Raw genomic sequence first — 20,192 nt, 5'->3', positions numbered from 1 at the left:
GGACAATCTTATCATAATCAGAGATGTAAGAGAGTTCATACATGTAGGCAAGGTTATGGGCTGAAGACCTTTTGAGTGAAGGTGACCCAGAGGAGGCCAAAGACCGGAGTAGAAAACATTGAGAGCTGATTCGTCGAGGAGCTAGGATTTTGAGGAATTAAAGACATTTGTGGTTAGGTTTGGGTTTTCTCTCTAGGAGGAAGGTGAAGGAGTCGACCTCGCTCTGATCACGAAGCGACACGTGTTGGTCCAGTCATCACCAAATGGAGCTAAACGGACGGGAACTAACATAATTACTATTTTTCTAACTTTGGGTACTTTCCCCGCTAAAAAAAAATATTGAGTTTATGTCGGTTACAAACCCCAAACATTGGGGGTACTTACGCTGCAAATATCCATTTATTTTTTAATGGTTTGAAGATTTGTGTTTTCAAGTGGACCCAATTTCTAGCTTGATTTGATAGTAATCTTGACCTATTTAGAGCATCTCCACCACTTTAGCCACAGAAGTTGGCTTGACCACCCTTTGTCAGATCACATGCCAACGTGACATTGCTAGGTCTGTTGAAGATGATTTTTGGTGCCAAATGTAATGTGGATGAGAGAGAAAATAAAAAAATATTTTAAGATGAGTTGTGTACTCTTGACAACCAATGATGTTGCTATTACTACTATTGGAGATGTTCTTCAACACTTGAGTTTCACAATTATTTAATCTAAACTCATTTTAACTTTACTCCCACCATCACGATTCTCATATATGTAGAAGTATCTCTTGCATAGTTGGCTTCTTTGCAACCTTATTCTTAAGGAGGAGAAATGTAATATTTAAAAAAAAAAAAAAGTTCTTAGACAATTTGGATGCTCTAGTTTGTATAAGTATTTTGTTTCATGATTTCTTTCAGCTAAAATAATGCGAAATAATATATAATATATAATTGATAATAATTATTTGAAGAAAACAGAACAACATGCTTAATGAGTTCGAAGTGGTTGCTAAGGTTGCGTATCGTATTTTATAGCTTAATTGAAATAACTTTGAAAATAATATATATATGAAAAAAAAAAGCACAGAAAAGAAAAGCCATAATTTTTTTTATAAAAAATTAGCCAATTAATAAAGTCCGAGATGCTAAATACGTTTCTTTTTTAAACTAAAAATTAATCTTCTGATTAATTTCTAAAAATAGTTGTTCTATTAGTTTCCTTGTTAATTTTTGGCATTAATTAATTATATGATGAATCTCGTACGTATTACATATTAAATTGCAAACCAGCCGCTAGCTAATTAAAAGTAAAATTATTTAATAACACGTCTGATATTAATGGTATAATGTTCTGAAGAAAATTGAAACGTATTAACAATTGAAGAAATATTTTTGAAAAAAAAAACTGAAGAAATAAATACAAACTCAAAACAAGAAGCTAAACCCTAGTAGAAGGGTCATAAACTTCATTCTCTCGTGACATCTCCTCTAATGATTTTCCCTTAGATTCTGGGACAAGAAAAGTAAAGAGCAACCCAAACAGATTGTTCACTCCCAGCACCATAAGAGAATTCTTCATTCCAATTCCGGTTGGGTACCCGACATCTGTCTTTGTCTTGTCCTGGCTCTGCGATGCGTAGAGGAAACCGAAAGCCCCAACTATGGCCCCCGCCTTACCGGCCGCAGCCGATATCCCGTGACACGTCGAACGGAATCTCGCTGGAAAAATCTCCGCCGGCACAATGAAGGTCGTTGCGTTGGGCCCGAAGTTGGCAAAGAAGAATGTGAGTCCGTACATCACCACGAATCCGGTGTGGTTCCCTGCGGCCGTCCAGTGGTGATACGGTAAAGCCAAAGCGAACATGAACACTGTCATGAAGAAGAAACCCGCCGTCTGAATCTTGAACCGCCCGATCCGATCGATTAAGGCCACGGTAAACCAGTAACCCGGGACAGTACCACATAAGGCTATCAAGAATTGGGCCCTTCCAATCTTGAAAAGCTCGTCAAGAGCGCTCATGGTCTTCGCCGCCGGCAACCACCCCACGGCGCTGAATATGTCCTTCTGGAACAGGTTTTGGCTATAGTAAGCCACGTCGACAAAGAACCAAGCCGCGGCGGTTCCGAGTAAATGAAAGCCGTGTCGTTTGAGGAACTGGCTTGAGAATAGCCCAAACGACTTCTCGTTTCTTTCTTCGACGGAAATGGTACTGTCGTTCTGTATATCAACTTGGAGAACTTTTGACATGTCTTGGCATGCCTTCTTTTGGTCCTTGGCAACCAATGCCGTGTACCGCGGCGTCTCCGGAAGCGTCATGCGCCAGTAATAAGTTAAAACCGCCGGCAATTCTCCAAGCATTAATATGATTCTCCACACGTAATCGGCTTCTGCCGGAGTTGAAGCCAACGGGTCAACGGAATAAACCGGTGCCGGGAACACGCTCCGAAAAATATGCGAGATGAGGATGGAAACGGCCCCACCGGAGAGGATCCCGAATCCTTGCATGGCGAAGACAGCAGCGATGAAAGCGCCTCGCGTTGTTGTGGACGAGTACTCGGCCATGATGGTGGCGGAGAGAGTATAATCGCCACCGATTCCGAACCCTAGCCAGAAGCGAAAGAAGCAGAGGGTGACCACGACGGCGGTGGGTGAACTCCCGAAAGAAAGAGCCGAGCCGATTGAGTTGACCACCATGAGGATAAGGGTGACACCGTAGACGTGCTTGCGGCCTAGCTTGTCGCCGAGCCAACCGAAGAAGAGCTGTCCGACTAGGGTTCCACATAAGGCGACGCCGTTTACGGTGGCAGACACGTTTGGAGGGAGACTTCCAAGCCTGGTAGAGCCCTCGACGTGGTAGTAGATGCGGCCCAAGAGCTTTGTGACTAGTGAGATGCAGAAGAGGTCATATGCATCGGTGAAAAATCCCATTCCGGTTATAACACGGCTTTTAGATGGTAACATTGGATTTTGGCTCTGTCCATTACGCTGAAGTTGAATCCCAGTTTCTGGTTCTCATCAGTACCCACTACTTCGGTCGTATCAATGGCCATGTCTACTGTTTTTTTCTCGTTCTCTTTTTCTCTCTCGACTGATGTGAATTGTGAATGAGAAACCCTAAGCACGAGAGGGTATTTATAAGGTTAGTTAGATATTTTCATATTTGATTTTATCTTTTTTGATATTTTTAAATGTTTTCGATATTTTATTTATCGATATTTTTATATCTGGTATAATTTACAACTAATATATATTTTTTTTTTTTAAAAAAATATTTTTGGATATCTTGAAAATTTTAAAGAAAATAATTTTTAAATTTTAAACTTACTTTTAAATAAAACCTTGTGGAAGAGATTAATATGGAGAAATAATAAATTGATAATGGATTTGGAAATGGATAGTTAGTGAATTTTTATTTATTTATTATTTTATAAAATTTAGATAGCTTAAAAATATATTTAAAACTAGAAAATATAACCGCGCTTCGCGCAGTCTTTTGTAATTATTAAAACATATATATTTTAAAATATTTTTTGGGAGATTGTGGGGTGGTGATTCATTTTCACCATACTCGTACAACATGTTCTTTATATGGACACGTGAAGACATTTTGACTATAATTTTCACCTTGTATTTTAGTTGTTTACCTATTTTGACCATTAATTTTTTTTTAAAATTAACTTGTGGACCTTGTGTTTTGTCAAAAATTCAAAAATAGGAATGTAAAGATAGATTATTTGAACCACGTATAATTTGGTTGATTACCCGTTTGAATATTTTATTGTTAAAAGTTAACATTTGGATCCTGTATTTTGTCAAAAAGTTAAAATATAAATAGATAGATTTTTTTTTTTTTATTATTATTATATGTAGATATTTTTATCTATTATAATTTTTATTAAAATAAAAATGAGAAAAATAGATATATAGAGAACCGAAAACTATTATGTAATTTTTAATTAAATTTTTTTAGTATTTTTCAATGATTAAGTAGTTAAGATATTTAAGCAAATTAAATTTTTAATTAAATTAATATGTATATATATTAATATTTTTAATTTTTAAGATATTTTAGAAAATAGAAAATGAATAAAAAAAAATTAGATTAAATGAGAAAATAGAAAGAGTGATTTGAAGAGATTTTAGAGTGCCACATAATCTATTGAAGCTCTCATCTATATCTATACTAGAAAACATAACCGCGCTTCGCGCAGTCTTTTGTAATTATTAAAAAATATACATATTTTAAAATACTTTTAGGAGAATGCTACGACATGGATTCTTTTTCACCCTACTCGTACAACATGTTCCTTATATGGACACGTGAGGGCGTATTGAATACAATTTTTTTTTCTTCATAATGGTGTCCATTTTATATAAAATCTCTTGCAAATTTTTGAAAAATTCTGAATAATTAAAGTACCGAAAACAAAGTTCAAAAAATTTGTTGTACGTGTGCATTTATTTTTTATTATTATTATCATTATTATACGCTTTGCGTGATTTTTTTTTTTATAAAAAGTCTAAATTATGTATATGAAAATTTATGTTTTGTGTAAGACTTATTTTGGGCTATTACCCGTTTGAACATTTTATTTTAAAAATTAACTTTTAGAACTCGTGTTTTGTCAAAAGGTTAAATATAGGATTGGATAGATCGATTATTTGAACATTGTATTTTGGCCGATTACCCATTTTGACCCTTTATTTTTATAAATTAACATTTGGACCATATATTTATTCAAAAGGTTAAAAATTCTTTATAAAAATTAAATTATATATAATTTATGTTTTTTGTAAGGGTTCACATCATTTTGAACATTGTATTTTAGCCGATTACTCGTTGGGGTCATTATTTTTAAAAATTAACTTATGGACCTCAAGTTTTGTCAAGATGTTAAAAATAGTAATAGATAGATTGGTTATCTGAACACTATACTTTGGCCGATTACTTGTTTTGACTCTTTATTTTTAAAAATTAACCTTTGGACTATGTATGTATTCAAAGTGTTAAAAATTCTTTATAGAAAGTAAACTATATATACACACCATTTTGGACATTGTATTTTAGCCGATTACTCGTTTGGACCCTTTATTTTTTAAAATTAACTCGTGGACCTTGTGTTTTATCAAAATGTTGATTACTCGTTTGGATAATCTTTTATATACCGCTTCAAATATGTTATTTTATTAGTATATTATGTAGTATATATTTGTAGTTTTTTTTATTATTTTATTTTTTGTTAGTTCATTAGGTATTTAATTCAAAAATATCTTATTTAAATATCTAAAAAATTAACATTTAATGTAGTTTTTGTTTTATTTGATTTTTTGTTAGTTTATTAGGTATTTAATTAAAAAAATAACTTATTTAAATATCTAAAAAAATAAAGTTTAAATAATTATTAATAAAAAAAATAAAAAAATTAGATTAAAGGAGAAAATAGAATAGTTTGGAGTAATTTTAGAATGACACACCATCTCCTTATTAATAATAATGAATAAAAAAATTAGATTTAATGAGAAAATAGAAAAAATAGTTTGGAGTAATTTTAGAGTGCCACATCATCTCCTTGAAGCTCTCCTTTATATATATATATATATAGATACTAGATACAAACAACGTACATTGCACGCTTGTTTAGTTTTATTTATACAAGCAACGTACATTGCACGCTTGTTTAGTTTTATTTATAGAATTTATTAATTATTTTTATTAAATTTATATTAATGTCATATAAATTTCAAATAAATATCATATTTTAATTAAATAATTTATTTATTTTTGTTAAATTTCTGTTTGTTATAGTTTTTGAATTTATGAGTGATAATAAGAAATTATATATTATATGTTTAATGTAATATTAAATATTATACGTAAATTTTAAATTTAAGTTTCTTGCTAGTTTTTTTAAAATAATTTGTTACTAATTGAATGTAGATTATATTATATGTTTAATATAATATTATTCTAATAAATGAGTTTAAGTTTAATTAAATTTTATTTAAGTTATAAAACGTATGATTTTATTATTTTTAAATAATTATTATTGTAAAATATCTAAAAAAAAATGTCATATTTTAATTTGTTTAATTATTTATTATTTTTAAATAATTATTATTATAAAATATCTCAAAAATATCATATTTTAATTTGTTTAATTATTTATTATTTTAAAATAATTATCATTGTAAAATATCTCAAAAATATCATATTTTAATCTTTTTAATTATTTATTTTATTTTATTTAAGTTTTAACTGTTTACAAACCACCGTTAAATATAATAATATTCTATTAAATATAAGAATATTCCGTTAAAATTGACAATAAAAAATTAAAAAACCGTTAAAACTAAGAATTTCCGTTATCTACACACTTATTATATAGAATAAATATATATAAAGGAGAGCTTCACGGAGATTATGTGGCATTCTATAATCTCTTCAAAGCACTAATTCTATTTTCTCAATTAATCTAATTTTTTATTTCATTTACAAAATCCATTATTTTAAAAAAAATTTAAATTCATATACATTATCTCTCTACAATATCTTCAAAGCACTAATTCTTTTTCTCCATTAATCTATTTTTTCAATTCATTTACAAAGATTATGTGGCATTCTACAATCTCTTCAAAGCAATAATTCTATTTTCTCCATTAATCTAATTTTTTAATTCATTTACAAAATCCATTATTTTTTTAAAATTTTTAAATTCATATACATTATCTCTCTACAATATCTTCAAAGCACTAATTCTTTTCTCCATTAATCTATTTTTTTAATTCATTTACAAAATTCATTATCTTTTTAATTTTTTTTTTAAATTCATATATATTATCTTTGATTTTAACACCTAATAAACTTACAAAACTTTAAATAAGATATTTATATAAGATAATTTTTGAGTTATTATTATTAACAAAGAATAGAAATAGTGCCTTGAATGGGTAATTTGTTACTAATTTGTAATATTATTAATTAAAAATGCGTAATTTAATTTAAGTAATTCGGCAGATTGAAAAATATCTTTGATTAGGGTGACCTTATCATTTCAATTACAGTAATTTAATTATAAATTAAATAAGCTATGGAGAGATATTTTCGAATCCAAAATCAACAAGAAAGATTTTAATTAATTATAATAAAATAAAGGACAAAATATTACATACAAAAAGAGCACCCGATTTCTTAAAACAATAAAAAACCAAACAAAAAAGGTTGTTACTTTCTTTAAAATCTATGATTCTAAATCAACGATCCTCTCTAAACTAAAATACCTAATGTGATATACAATCATACAACTTACATTTAAGAAATAGCATAAGCTTACAGCAGGCAATTAACGTAGACCCCCTCTATATATTATTATATAAAAATATGAAGTACGTGATATTATTATGGTGTAACCATATGTTGATTTTTATACCATTTAATTATTATATAAATTAATAATATTATATATAAATATCGCTTCATGATTATATATATATATATATTCGACACCTTCTCTATAACTCATTCAATAATTTTCATAATGAAGTATTCTTTTCTTTCCGACTTAAACAATGATAGAGATGATTGCATGGTAAGGATCAGAGTTTGTAGAGTGTGGGAGTATGTCAATACTAAGAAGAATGGAGAATTAATTAGTATGGATATGATTTTTATAGATGAGAAGGTTGAATCAAAATTTCTTTTCTCAGTTTTCTTTATATTATCAATTATTTTATATTTAATTAATATATTGTGTGTTTTTGTCACAGGCTAATCTAATGCATGCAACAATTAGGAAAATTTCAGTGTCTAAGTTCATGCACCTATTGAGTGAGGGTTCTTTATATAGTGTAAATAATTTCAAAGTTGTTGCAAGCACAGGGCAGTATAGACCACTTTCAAATGACCATAAAATTATTTTTTTGGTTTCAACTAAGCTTAAGAGGCTAGAAGAAGGAATGATGAACATTCCAATCAATGAATTCCAATTCATATCTCCAAATTTGATTGATTTGCGTGTTAATGATAACACAATCCTCTCAGGTTCTTTAATTATTAATGTTTGTTATTTTTTAAAGTTTTAATTTTAAATTATTGATCTTTATATTCTAACATTTTAAACTTATTTATCTATCATGTGTTTAGATGTTTTCGGATGTTTATGTGCTGTGGGCGATGTTGAGATTGTTGGAGGTGGTTGGAAAAAAAGAGATATCAGAGTTTTAACAAATTAGTAAGTATAAGTTAATGCATAAAAGTAATATTACAAATATATATGTTTGTTATTGTAGTTTTTTTTCTTCTATTTATTGCATTATTAACTTTTGTAAAATTTTATGTATAGTTCGGTCACATCAAAGATTACTTTGTGGGGAAACTTGGGGGAGACGTTCAATCCAGATTTGTACAATAAAGATGATGGTCTATTTATTGTGATAGTAACTTCTACAACCATTAAAAAATTTCGAAGTAATTATTTATTTAGATCCCAATGTTTAATATTTAAAAATTATATATATATGTTAATTTACATTTATCATAAATAGGTGAAGTTAGCTTCTCTACCACAAGTGCAAGTAAAATTTACATAAATATTCAAATAGATTATGTAACATCATTAATCGAAAGATTTTCCACCATCTCTAATGGTGTGAAAACTATTGCAAGTTCTAATATGAATAAGACTACTCTTGAGGAAGATATGTTCGTGAACAGGATGATCATTGAAGAACTATTACAAGCTGATTGGAGTGGTGAATTGAAGGTTTTTTATTAGCCCCTTGCCTTTCTCTTGTATTCTTCATTCATTATGTCCTATAATTTTAATAAATACCAATTGTTTCATTGTAGGAATATATTGTTACTCTGAGAGGCAAAATTATAGAAATAGACAACTCATTTGGATGGTACTATGTCTCATGCAAAATTTGCTTAAAAAAGGTTAAATCTACAAATGGTGCTTATATGTGTCACACTTGCAAAAAAGAATGTGATTACCCTCTTGTGATGTAAGAAAATTATATTAGATTTTCTTCCAATAAAAAAGATCACTATATTATTTGTTTTTTTTCTAATTTATTTTTCTAATGTAGGTACAAAATACATATAAAAGTCATGGAAAAAACTGCAAACACTACTTTGGTCTTATTTAATGTTGTGGCTGAAAAGTTACTAGATACATCAGCGCACAAATTGTTTAATGAATTGTCTTCAAATAATAATGATGTTCCTGCAGAGATTCAAAACCTTTGTGGGAAAGATTTTGTTTACAAGTTGAGGTTGAATGACTATAATTTAAAAGAGGGACTTGAGAATTTTACTGTATCAAAGGTTTTCATGCCAGATGAGAAATTGGAACAACAACATCAATTGAAGAAAGGAAAAAAATAAGGTAATGTTACTTATGATAAGTTCAATTTTGTAAGCAAAATATGTAATGGAAATAAATTAATTATTTGTATAATAATTTTATACAGGATCCTCATAATGCCAATGATTTAGAAGATTTTGATGGAGATTATCAAAAGAAAAAAAAGAGAAGAAACCAAATGGTTGATGGTCATGATGAAGTTGGTGATGATGAAAATACTCAATAAAGAAAAAAATATATTATTTTGTTGGATACATTTTTTAGTTTTTAGTTTTTAGTGTTATTTCTATTTTTTTATTATTATTCAACTATGGAATTCAAAAGATATTTTTATTTTTTAATAAGAAAATAGACCACACTCTTATTCTTGTGCGAAAAAATAAATATTTTATCATTTACACATATAGTTTATGATGATATGATAATGTGCAACTTTTATTGGATTGACAATAGGCTATTTAAGGCTCACTCCAGAACTACCATTAAAATTTAGATCTCTTACTTTAATATTATTTATATATTATGACTAAACTCAAGTGGTTATCATTTCAATTAGGTAGTATGCAAGTGTGACTTGTATACTCAGAATAACAAAATTTGACATAAACAATTTTTTTACTATGCTAATTTTATTCAAAGACAAATAACTAATAGAAAATTTAATATTTTTCTGTTTTGATTAGAAAAAAAAAATCTATTTTAGGATAAATTGCTTAATTTAAAATATTATAGTGCAATTTTAAATTTTGGGATTCCAATTTTATAATATTATAGTCCAATATTTAAATAATAAAGTACCAATTGTTAATGACAATTATTATTATTATTATTATTAAGCAATATAAAAATTATTTCCAAACAAAATGATTATAACACTACCAACCTTATATATGTATATATATATTCAATAATATTACTTACCTTAATAATATTAATATTATCATTTCATATCAGAATAGTGGCAACTATACTATAAATACAGTAATTTAATTATTATTATACATATTAATTACTAGAAAAATATAACCGCTCTACAATCTCTTCAAAACATTAATTCTATTTTCTCCATTAATTTAATTTTTTAATTAATTTACAAAATCCATTATCATTTTTTTTAATTTTTAAATTCATATACTTTATCTCTCTACAATCTTTTCAAAACACTAATTCTATTTTCTCCATTAATCTAATTTTTTAATTCATTTACAAAATTTATTATTTTTTTATTTAATTTTTAAATTCATATACATTATCTTTAATTTTAACACCTAATAAACTTACAAAAATTTAAATAAGATATTTATATAAGATATTTTTTGAGTTTTTATTATTAATAAAAAATAGTAGTAGCTCTACTATAAATACATTAATTTAATTATTATTATTATTATTAATTATTAGAAAAATATGTTATTTTTTATTTTAACACCTAATAAACTTACAAAAATTTAAATAAGATATTCATAATCTCCTTATAGAATCTTAGATTATAGAATGCCACATAATCTCTTTGAAGCTCTCCTTTATTAGCTAAGATTTTTCCTTTAGTTTTCTGCTTAGCTAGATATATGTTAAAAAATAAATAACGTGGTTACAAATATCTCTTCATGATTTTATATATATATATATATTCTAAACCTTCTTTAAAACTGTCATATTTTCATCTACTCTGATTTATTTTAAACATAATGCCCAATTCCTTTTTATGCATTATTTACTAGAGTTTACACATATATATAGCAAAGCAACAAGCCTCAAATCTCAAAGCCTCTTTCATTCTTATTTTCTTCTTCTGAAAGTTCTTTCAAGGTATTATTTACTGGCTATTACTTCAAACACTCTCTTCTTCACTCCTTCTCTTCTTTTTAGTTTTGCAAAATTATAATAATTTTTTTTCAATTATTATTACTACTATTGCTTTTACATATTGCCACTTTTAATTTGCGTAACCAGTTATCCTAATGAACTATATATTTTCCTCTTATTTAATTATGATACAATCTACTTAGAATAGTTCTAATTTTAGCAATCAACATGGTAGTATGAAGAGAAAACAACAAAGTTCGCATTCTTCAGGTACTAATAAGATATTGTGCAAATTACTATTATTGTCTACTTAAATATAATCTTTATAATTAGCTAGATTGAGAAAATATTTCATCAAATTTCGTAATATGCATTAAAAAAATTTGTACCATTTATTAATTCTCACTTGTATAGTTTCTATGCTTAATGACACTATATATATATATATATATTTCATTTTTCACCAATTTTCTATTTTTTTTTTGGTGAGGGAACATAGTACATGGAATTGATTTATGCCATTATAAAAGATTGTGGTCACTTAAGCAATGTTCTACAACAAATTTCTTTATTGCAATCTCAACTTTCATCTTTAGCTCGACATGAAAGGATTCAAAAATTAAAACTCAAGAGATATGTCTTAAATGTCCAATATCATACAATAGATAATGACTTACCTATCATTCAAAAAACTATATGCAAACACGCAATGTTGAAGCGAAAAATTCAAATTATCTAAGATAAATACAAACATGATTTAAATAAGAGAATCATTTTGACCCTTCAAATTGTCAAATTTTTCATAAAATTTATGAAATTGGACAGCATTAGAAGTGACACTGGATTGCTTCAATCAAACTATAAGTTATTCTCCATAATAATTTTTTTATTCCTACTTACAATTAAAACAAAAATATTATCTTTATTATAAATATAAAAAAAATTTAACTGTATATTAATACATGTTTGTAATATGTTTCAGGTGGAAATCTCCTCCAATCACATGGTACAACTACAAATGAAAATAATAAATCGTTACAAAATGATCAAAACAATAAAAAAAATAAAGGAAAACACATACTTCATACAGGTACATTAATATTTACTTTTGTTGAGTTTTGTTAATTATTGTTAATGCTTCTAAGATTAGAAATTATTAAACTATTCTTTGTTTTTGGAATTATAAAATTATGCAGTTCAACATGGACCAATAAAAAGTGTGTGCTTCTCTTTCAATGAAAACATACATGAGTCCACATACTTCTCACTAGATGGTGCAAGCTCAAATAATGGTACCTCTTTACATAAAACTACATGTAGAATTAATGATAATATTAGTATATTTATGTAACATATGTTTTATTGGTAATATAATTATAATTCGGTCCAATGATGAGGACGCAAACGAAGAAATTAAAAAGCTCAAATAACAAGTTACTGTTCATGGACTTAATCTTGCCCAGTTCGAGGATAAAATAGGTATTATAATACTTTTCTTACCATATTCACTTGGACGAAATTACATCCTTTATTTGTTAATATATTATTATTTGTTCAATTGACAGCTCATTATACAACACCTTGGAATTTTGGAATCCCTTCATACACATGTCAATATTGTGGTGCCATTTTATGGTATGAGGAACGGACAAAGAAAACACAAAAGGTCTCAGATCCCAAATTCACATTTTGTTGTATGGAAGGACGTGTGCATATACCATTATTGAAAGAAGCACCCCCTTTACTTAAATTTCTCTTAGGACCAAACTCTGGACAAAAAGAGTTTAAATTTCGAAAAAATATAAGAGCTTATAACTCCATGTTTGCATTCACATCAATGGGTGGCCGAGTTGATACGTCTATCAATCAATCAGCAGGTCCTTATATTTTTCGGATGAGTGGTCAGAATTATCATCACATTGGTTCTTTGTTGCCAGAAGTTGGGAAAAAACCACAGTTTGCTCAACTATATATATATGATACTGAAAATGATATAGGAAACCAAATGGATACACTACTAAGACATGGGAGGAAGACAGAGATTGAACATGAAATCGTTCATGAATTATCTCAAATGTTGGATCAGCATAATAATTTGGTCAAATCCTTTAGAATGGCGAGGGATAGATTCAAAGCACAACCAGAATCTACGTTTCGCTTACGCCTCCTAAGTAGCAGGACAACAGATGGTCGTCAATACAATATGCCAACATCATCTGAAGTAGCAGGCTTAATAGTTGGTGATTTTAGTGAAGCGAACTTCGAACGTGACGTTATTGTGGAGCACCGAACTAAAGGAATTCAGAGAATCACAGATCTGCATCCAAGTTTCATGTCTATGACGTACCCATTAATACACCCTTATGGTGAAGATGAATATAGACTTGGCATACCTTTGAGAGACGTAACTGAAAGCTCTTTTAAAAGGCAAAAGTTGACAATGAGGCAACATTATTGCTTTTGGTTGCAACAAAGATTAAATGAGGGTCATACTCTTCTTCGTTCTGGTAGACTACTGCAACAATATATAGTTGATTCTTACATGGCAATTGAAGAAGAAAGATTTCGTTGGATACGAAATAACCAAAATAAACTCAGATCAGACCTTTTTTCTGGTTTAATGGACGATATTCATCATAGTGATTCAGATTGCTCAAAAGTGGGGAAATCAATTATTTTTCCTTCGTCACACACTGGGGGACCACGATATAGAGTACAAAATTATCAAGATGCTATGGCAATTTGTAAATGGGCAGGATATCCTGATTTATTTCTTACTTTCACTTGCAACCCAAAGTGGCAAGAAATAAATGATATGATCCATTTAATAGGCCAAAAAGATGATAACAATAGGGTCGATATCATATGCAGAGTATTTGAGACAAAGCTATTCCAACTAATGCACGATCTGAAAAAAGAACAACTGTTTGGAAAGATAATCTCATGTAAGTTTATTTCACATTTGTATCCACAACGAACTCAACTCAATTGTTTATAAAAAATGTTTTTACCAACAATAATTTCACAAGTCCCACCAAAATTTCTAAATTTTAAGTTTTTATCTATGTTGTCGCAGGTATATACACAATTGAGTTCCAAAAAAGAGGACTGCCTCATGCACACATACTACTTTTCTTGCATTCAACATTGAAAAATCCTTCAGCAGACCATATTGATAATATAATAAGCGCGGAAATCCCAGACTTAAATGTTGATCCTGATGGTTATAATGCCGTCAATAAATTTATGATTCATGGACCTTGTGGAAAACTTAATTCAAACTCTCCATGTATGATGCAAGATAGGTGCACAAAACATTTTCCAAAAAAATTCAATGATCAAACCACCATCGACATAGATGGCTTTCCAGTCTACAAAAGGAGAAATACAGGTATTCATGTCGAAAAGAAAGGTGTCCTTTTAGATAATTGATATGTAGTCCCTTATCACAGGAATTTGGTTGTCAAATTTGATGCACATATTAATGTCGAGGTTTGCAATTACTCTAGATCAGTCAAATACCTTTTCAAATATGTTCATAAAGGGTCTGACAAAACTACTGCAACAATGGAATCTATTGACACTGCCAAAGAAATAGATGAGATAAAAACATATTTGGATTGCAGATATATCACGGCAACTGAAGCTTGCTGGAGAATATTCCAATTTGACATACATTACAGACAGCCAACAATTGAAAGATTACCATTCCATTTACTTGGAGAGCACACAGTAATATTCAAAGAAAACAAATGTGTTGAAAATGTTGTTTGCATGCCTGGAATAGAAAAAACAAAGTTCACTCAATGGTTGGAGGCAAACAAGAATTATGATGATGCACGGGAGCTAACTTATTCAGATTTCCCTATAAGTTGGGTTTGGAATTCAAAGGAGAAAACATGGACTAGGAGAAAAAATGGATTGGCAATTGGAAGAATTTACTTCGCGCATCCTTCGACTGGAGAACGCTTCTATTTGAGAATGTTGTTAAATTTTGTCAAAGGGAGCACTTCTTATGAAAGTATTAGAACAATAAATGGGGTGACATATCCTAATTTTAAAGGTGCATGCTATGCTTTGGGATTGTTAGACGATGATAAAGAGTGGATAGATTGCTTGACTGAAGCTGCAATATGGGCAACTGGAAAAGAATTAAGACATCTTTTCGTCACGATACTCATTCACTATCAGGTTTCTGATGCATCACAACTTTGGAAATCTAATTATATTGCATTGTCAGAAGACATAACTTCATTGCAAATGAAGAGATTTAGAATGAATGATCTCAAGTTAACTAAACAACAAGTTGAAGCATACACATTGTTCGAGATTGAAAGTATCATGCTGAAAATGGGAAAAAGTTTGAAAGATATAGATGGAATGCCCCTGCCTAATCCATCTTTGATAAGAGACTCGGGAAATAGATTGGTTAATGAAGAGCTTGATTATGACCGAGATCAATTAAAGATATTGCATGAGAAATCATTTGCTGCTCTAAATCCTTGCCAAAAATCAGCTTATAAAGCAATAGTACATTCAGTAGAGAATGAACAAGGCAATTTATTTTTTATCAATGGACATGGTGGTACTGGCAAAACATTTTTATGGAATACAATAACTGCAAAGCTCAGATCACAATAAAAAATAGTCTTGCCTGTAGCAACTTCAGGCACAACTGCTTTGTTATTGCCTAATGGTAGGACAGTTCATTCACGATTTCATATTCCCTTGAATGTTACAATAGAGTCGACTTGTGAAATTCGACAAGGCACCCTACTAGCTGTACTTCTTATGAAAACTTCTTTGATCATTTGGGATGAAGCACCTATGGCAAATAAGTTCTGATTTGAAGCTTTGGATAAGACCTTAAGAGATATTCTAAGAACAAGGTTTGAAAATAGCTATAACAAACCTTTTGGAGGACTTACAATAGTGTGTGGTGGTGATTTCCGACAAATATTACCAGTTGTCCCAAAAGGTACAAGAGCTGATATTGTTAATGCTTCTCTTAACTCGTCATATTTGTGGCCATTTTTCAAAATATATGAGCTCAACCAAAATATGAGGCTATATAATGGAAGCTTGACTGGTTTTGAGGCTGCTAAAATAGCTTCTTTTGACAAATGGATGTTGCAGATTTGAGATGGTTCATTATATGATGACATTGATAGACAATTAATTAAGCTTCCTTCTGATATCGCCATAAATCCATCTCAAGATCCAATGAAATCCATAATTAAAGTTATCTACCCATCACTTTTACAAAAGTACAACGATCCTACATATTTGACAGAAAGAGCAATATTAACACCAAAAAATGAAATGGTCTATGAACTAATTGAGATGATTATGAATATTATACCGGGTGAAGGGAGAATATATTTTAGCTCAGACAGTATATGCAAAGCAAATGTAAAGACAAATGATGAAGATCTTTTGTATCCAGCTGAATTTTTGCATGGTTTGAAATTTAATGGCATCCCTAATCATGAGATGCGACTTAAGGAAGGTGCTCCTGTAATGCTCCTTCAAAATTTAAATCAAATAGAAGGCCTATGCAATGGCACAAGATTGATTATCAGGCATCTTGGTAAATGGTCCATTAGAGGCGACATCATTTCTGGAACAAATATTGGTGAAAATGTCACAATTCCAAGAATTATCATGTCTCCCAATGAATCAAGATGGCCATTCAAGCTTAATAGACGACAACTTCCCTTGGCACCATGTTTTTCCATGACAATCAACAAAAGCCAAGGACAATCTCTTAAACATGTTGGCTTGTACCTCCCTAAGCAAGTATTCACCCACGGTCAATTATATGTTGCTGTGTCCCGAGTTACCACCAGAGAAGGATTGATCATACTAAATGCTAATGATGAGGTGGGAGACCCAACCTTAATAAAAAATATTGTTTACAAAGAAGTATTTCAATATACCCACTCATAAAAAATCTATTTATTCTAGAAAATGATATAGTCTCATTATTCATGTCCTTCAAATTCTTACCTTATAAGGTATAAATTTTACTGGTTTTAATTGTTATACCCAGATTTCGAGCCATAGTAAATATGACCTCGAAAGCTGAGTTCGCAACAAATGGTCTCGTGAGGATTAGAGTGATCTAGGATTGTAAGTCGAGCCTGCAAAGTATGATGTATGATCTCGAGTGCGGTGATCTCGAAATGACCTCGATCTCGAAAGGTAGCTCCGAGAACACCTTCATCTTCAGGAACTTCGGAGCATGGTTCTTGAGCTCGATATCCCATCTCGAAAGAAACGTTAGCTCGGGAGATGTCAGTGGCTCGCACAATGACATGAGACCAGAAATGCTGGAGCCTTGAAGATACGCTATAACCACCTTGAATATCTACAAGTATAATAACTATGAGATGTAGCCCTCATTAATTGATGTAAATCCCCAAGAATTGTGGGATATTATTTAATACAGTTATACGCCCCCTGATCTTTGGGGGACGTTTCCTTTAATATCTGATTATTGGCATTTAAAGCCATTTATTTTTATTAACAAAAGAGTAACTACCCAAAATATGTGGGATAGTATTCTGCATCCTCCTCTATAAATAGAGAAGGCATGCACCATTGTAAAGGACCGAAGTTCTGATCCTTGAGAGAAAACTCTGGAGAATTCTTGCTAAAGAATTGTTCAGAGATAATCTTGAGGTTTAACTGCTGAACCACGTAAAAAACCGTGTGTTTGATTCGTTTGTTTCTTTTGGACATTGTCTTTAATTGTTTACGTGCTCTCTTCTTTTCTCTGTTGACGAAAAACGGCGTCAACAGTTTGGTGCTTTCATTGAGAGCCTTAAGCATTCATCCCTGAGAGATTCATGGCTGCAAACAATCAGAACACTCCTGAAGAAAATTACCCAAGGCGTCCTGGAAAACAGCCAATGGAGAACCCGGACGCTGATGAAAGGAGTGGGTCCTCCGATTCCCGGGGGCCACCTCCACAACCAAGGGATGAGGACATGTACTATAACCCTGAACGTTATGTCCCTATTGTAGAATTGGAGAATCGGCAACTGAAATAGTTGTTGGCAGAAGCCAACAAACGTAACGAGGAGTTGACTAGGATAGCCGCAGAGGCGCAGGTGGCTCAGCCCCCGCCTCCGCGCGAAGACCAAGTCCCTCCTCCAAGGGACGTGCACGTTCCTCCCCGGAGGCCCCGTGGACGTCCACGAAAAAATGCTGCCACAAGGAGGCCGGCACAACCTCCAACACCAGCAGAGCTATCCGCCCCTTCTAGGCCTCAGAGGAGTACCCGGGCTCGGGTCCCACCTAATACACCTGCAAAAGCACCTGCAGGAACTGAGAATAACCGAGCTCCTACCGAGGCTCGGACTCAGGTTCCTGGTAGTGCACCGAACGCAACTGGCCCATCTCGGGCAAATTCTGGGCCCTCTAGGCCGAAGCAAGGACGACAACCACCGTCACCTATACGGTTCCCTCCGTCTCCCATAAGATATCCTTCACCTCCCCGTAGAAACGCTCAACCTGTTCAAAATCAGGGTCAAGGGCGTACAGGGGATAGGCAAGGACACAGGGAGACTTTCCAGGAGCGGAGAGGCGCACAATCTGAGAGAAGTTAGACGAAAGAGGAAAAAGAGCGAGGGAAATAACCCCGAGGCTGATGGAGGAAAGAAGAAAAAAGGAGAAAGGTATTTCTCCGTATATAAAGTGCACACCGAGCTCAACGAGTCTCAGGAAAACATATACCTAGCTAATGAAAACCAGGTCCCCTTCAGGCGTCCGGACCCTATGAGGAATCAAAAGTCCAAGAGGGATTCCAACAAGTATTGTCGGTTTCATAGGGACACCGGACACACAACTGATGAGTGCCGACAGCTGAAGGACGAGATCGAAGGGTTGATCTCGAGAGGTTATTTCCGGCAGTATGTCAAAACCAGAATACTGGACAGGCTACTGCCAGCCAGAGAGTAGCCGCGCTTCCGGCAGCACAGAATAATAACTCCCGATCTCGGGATGAGGACAGGCCTCCGCCGATAGATGGAGAGGACGTAATAACCATCTCGGGAGGTCCTCATCTCGCAGGAGGGGGTAGAAATGCTCAAAAGCGATATGTGAATGAGCTGAAGACAGGGGACGGGTCTCCTTATGAACCCGAACCAAGGGCACCAAAAAGCCAAAGGGTTGAAACTCAGCCTATAACCTTCACCGAGGAGGATGCCTCCCATGTCCAGTTCCCTCATCATGATCCACTTGTCATCACCCTACAGCTTGCCAACAAAAGAGTGCGCCGAGTTCTCATAGACAATGGGAGCTCAGTTAACATTCTTTATAAAGCAACACTAGAAAAAATGGGACTCTCCCTTCGCGACCTGAAGGCTTGTGCAACCACGTTGTACGACTTTTCTGGAGAAGGAACCGCCTGTATGGGGTCCATCGAACTCCCTGTGACCTTGGGAGACTATCCAGTCTCGGTGACCAAGATGATGGAGTTCGTGGTAGTAGAGTTACCATCTGCCTACAATGTATTGCTCGGGAGACCCGCCCTGGTCGGGCTGGGGGCAGTTTCATCTGTAAGGCATCTAGCCCTTAAGTTCCCAACTCCAAGCAGAGTCGGAACATTGAAAGGAGATCAATTGGCAGGAAGGGAGTGCTACAACATTTCCTTGAGGGGAAAGAAACAAACGAGCGCTCAAGCACTCGTTGTCATACAGAATAAAGATGGGACAGTTTTAGAAATTGATGAGGAGATCGATCCGAGGATTGAGGAGAAGGTTGACCTCCAACCTTTGGAAGAGCTCGAAGAGGTTCAGCTCGAGGAAGCTGATCCCTCAAAGAAGGTGAAGGTCGGGAAACACCTCCAAGACGAATCAAAATAGGAATTAATTTGCTTTCTGAAGAAAAACCAGGATGTCTTCGCGTGGTCACACTCTGACATGGTGGGAATAAGCCCTAATGTAGCGAGCCACGCATTGAATATAGACAAAATCTTTCCCCCGAAGCAGCAAAAGCGAAGGCAGCTGGATGAAGACAGAAAGAAAG

General features: G+C 32.3%; 2 protein-coding genes and 1 pseudogene across 2 annotated transcripts; 2 read left to right on the top strand and 1 right to left on the bottom strand.

Annotated features, from left to right (window-relative positions):
- Positions 1-1,425: 1,425 nt before the first annotated feature.
- On the bottom strand, positions 1,426-2,969 carry LOC133791837 (low affinity inorganic phosphate transporter 1-like; annotated as a pseudogene).
- Positions 2,970-8,118: 5,149 nt separating this feature from the next.
- LOC133791836 (uncharacterized) lies at positions 8,119-16,301 on the top strand. The gene is made up of 12 exons (XM_062229748.1): positions 8,119-8,216; positions 8,328-8,404; positions 8,530-8,747; positions 8,834-8,889; positions 9,076-9,313; positions 9,460-9,556; positions 12,142-12,249; positions 12,356-12,451; positions 12,725-14,104; positions 14,236-14,464; positions 14,612-15,714; positions 16,012-16,301. Exons 1-12 carry the CDS (start codon positions 8,119-8,121, stop codon positions 16,299-16,301), a joined length of 3,990 nt encoding a protein of 1,329 aa, XP_062085732.1.
- An 81-nt stretch (positions 16,302-16,382) lies between these two features.
- On the top strand, positions 16,383-17,108 carry LOC133791835 (uncharacterized). Its single transcript, XM_062229747.1, has one exon. It carries the CDS (start codon positions 16,383-16,385, stop codon positions 17,106-17,108), a length of 726 nt encoding a protein of 241 aa, XP_062085731.1.
- Positions 17,109-20,192: the final 3,084 nt, after the last annotated feature.

The sequence above is a fragment of the Humulus lupulus genome, chromosome 7 (assembly GCF_963169125.1).
Source record: "Humulus lupulus chromosome 7, drHumLupu1.1, whole genome shotgun sequence".
In the NCBI taxonomy this organism is placed as follows: Eukaryota; Viridiplantae; Streptophyta; class Magnoliopsida; order Rosales; family Cannabaceae; genus Humulus; species Humulus lupulus.
Note: the sequence above shows the minus strand (reverse complement) of the source record. Positions and strands in the feature narration are given on the sequence as shown.

Bases quoted from the DNA above. Each gene is read 5' to 3' on its own strand.
- LOC133791836 (XM_062229748.1), top strand. From the start codon at position 8,119: ATGTGTTTAGATGTTTTCGGATGTTTATGTGCTGTGGGCGATGTTGAG. The intron at 8,405-8,529 runs GTCTATTTATTG...TATCATAAATAG, and splicing joins TTTGTACAATAAAGATGATG to GTGAAGTTAGCTTCTCTACC. The intron at 14,465-14,611 runs GTGCACAAAACA...CCCTTATCACAG, and splicing joins CCATGTATGATGCAAGATAG to GAATTTGGTTGTCAAATTTG.
- LOC133791835 (XM_062229747.1), top strand. From the start codon at position 16,383: ATGAAATCCATAATTAAAGTTATCTACCCATCACTTTTACAAAAGTAC.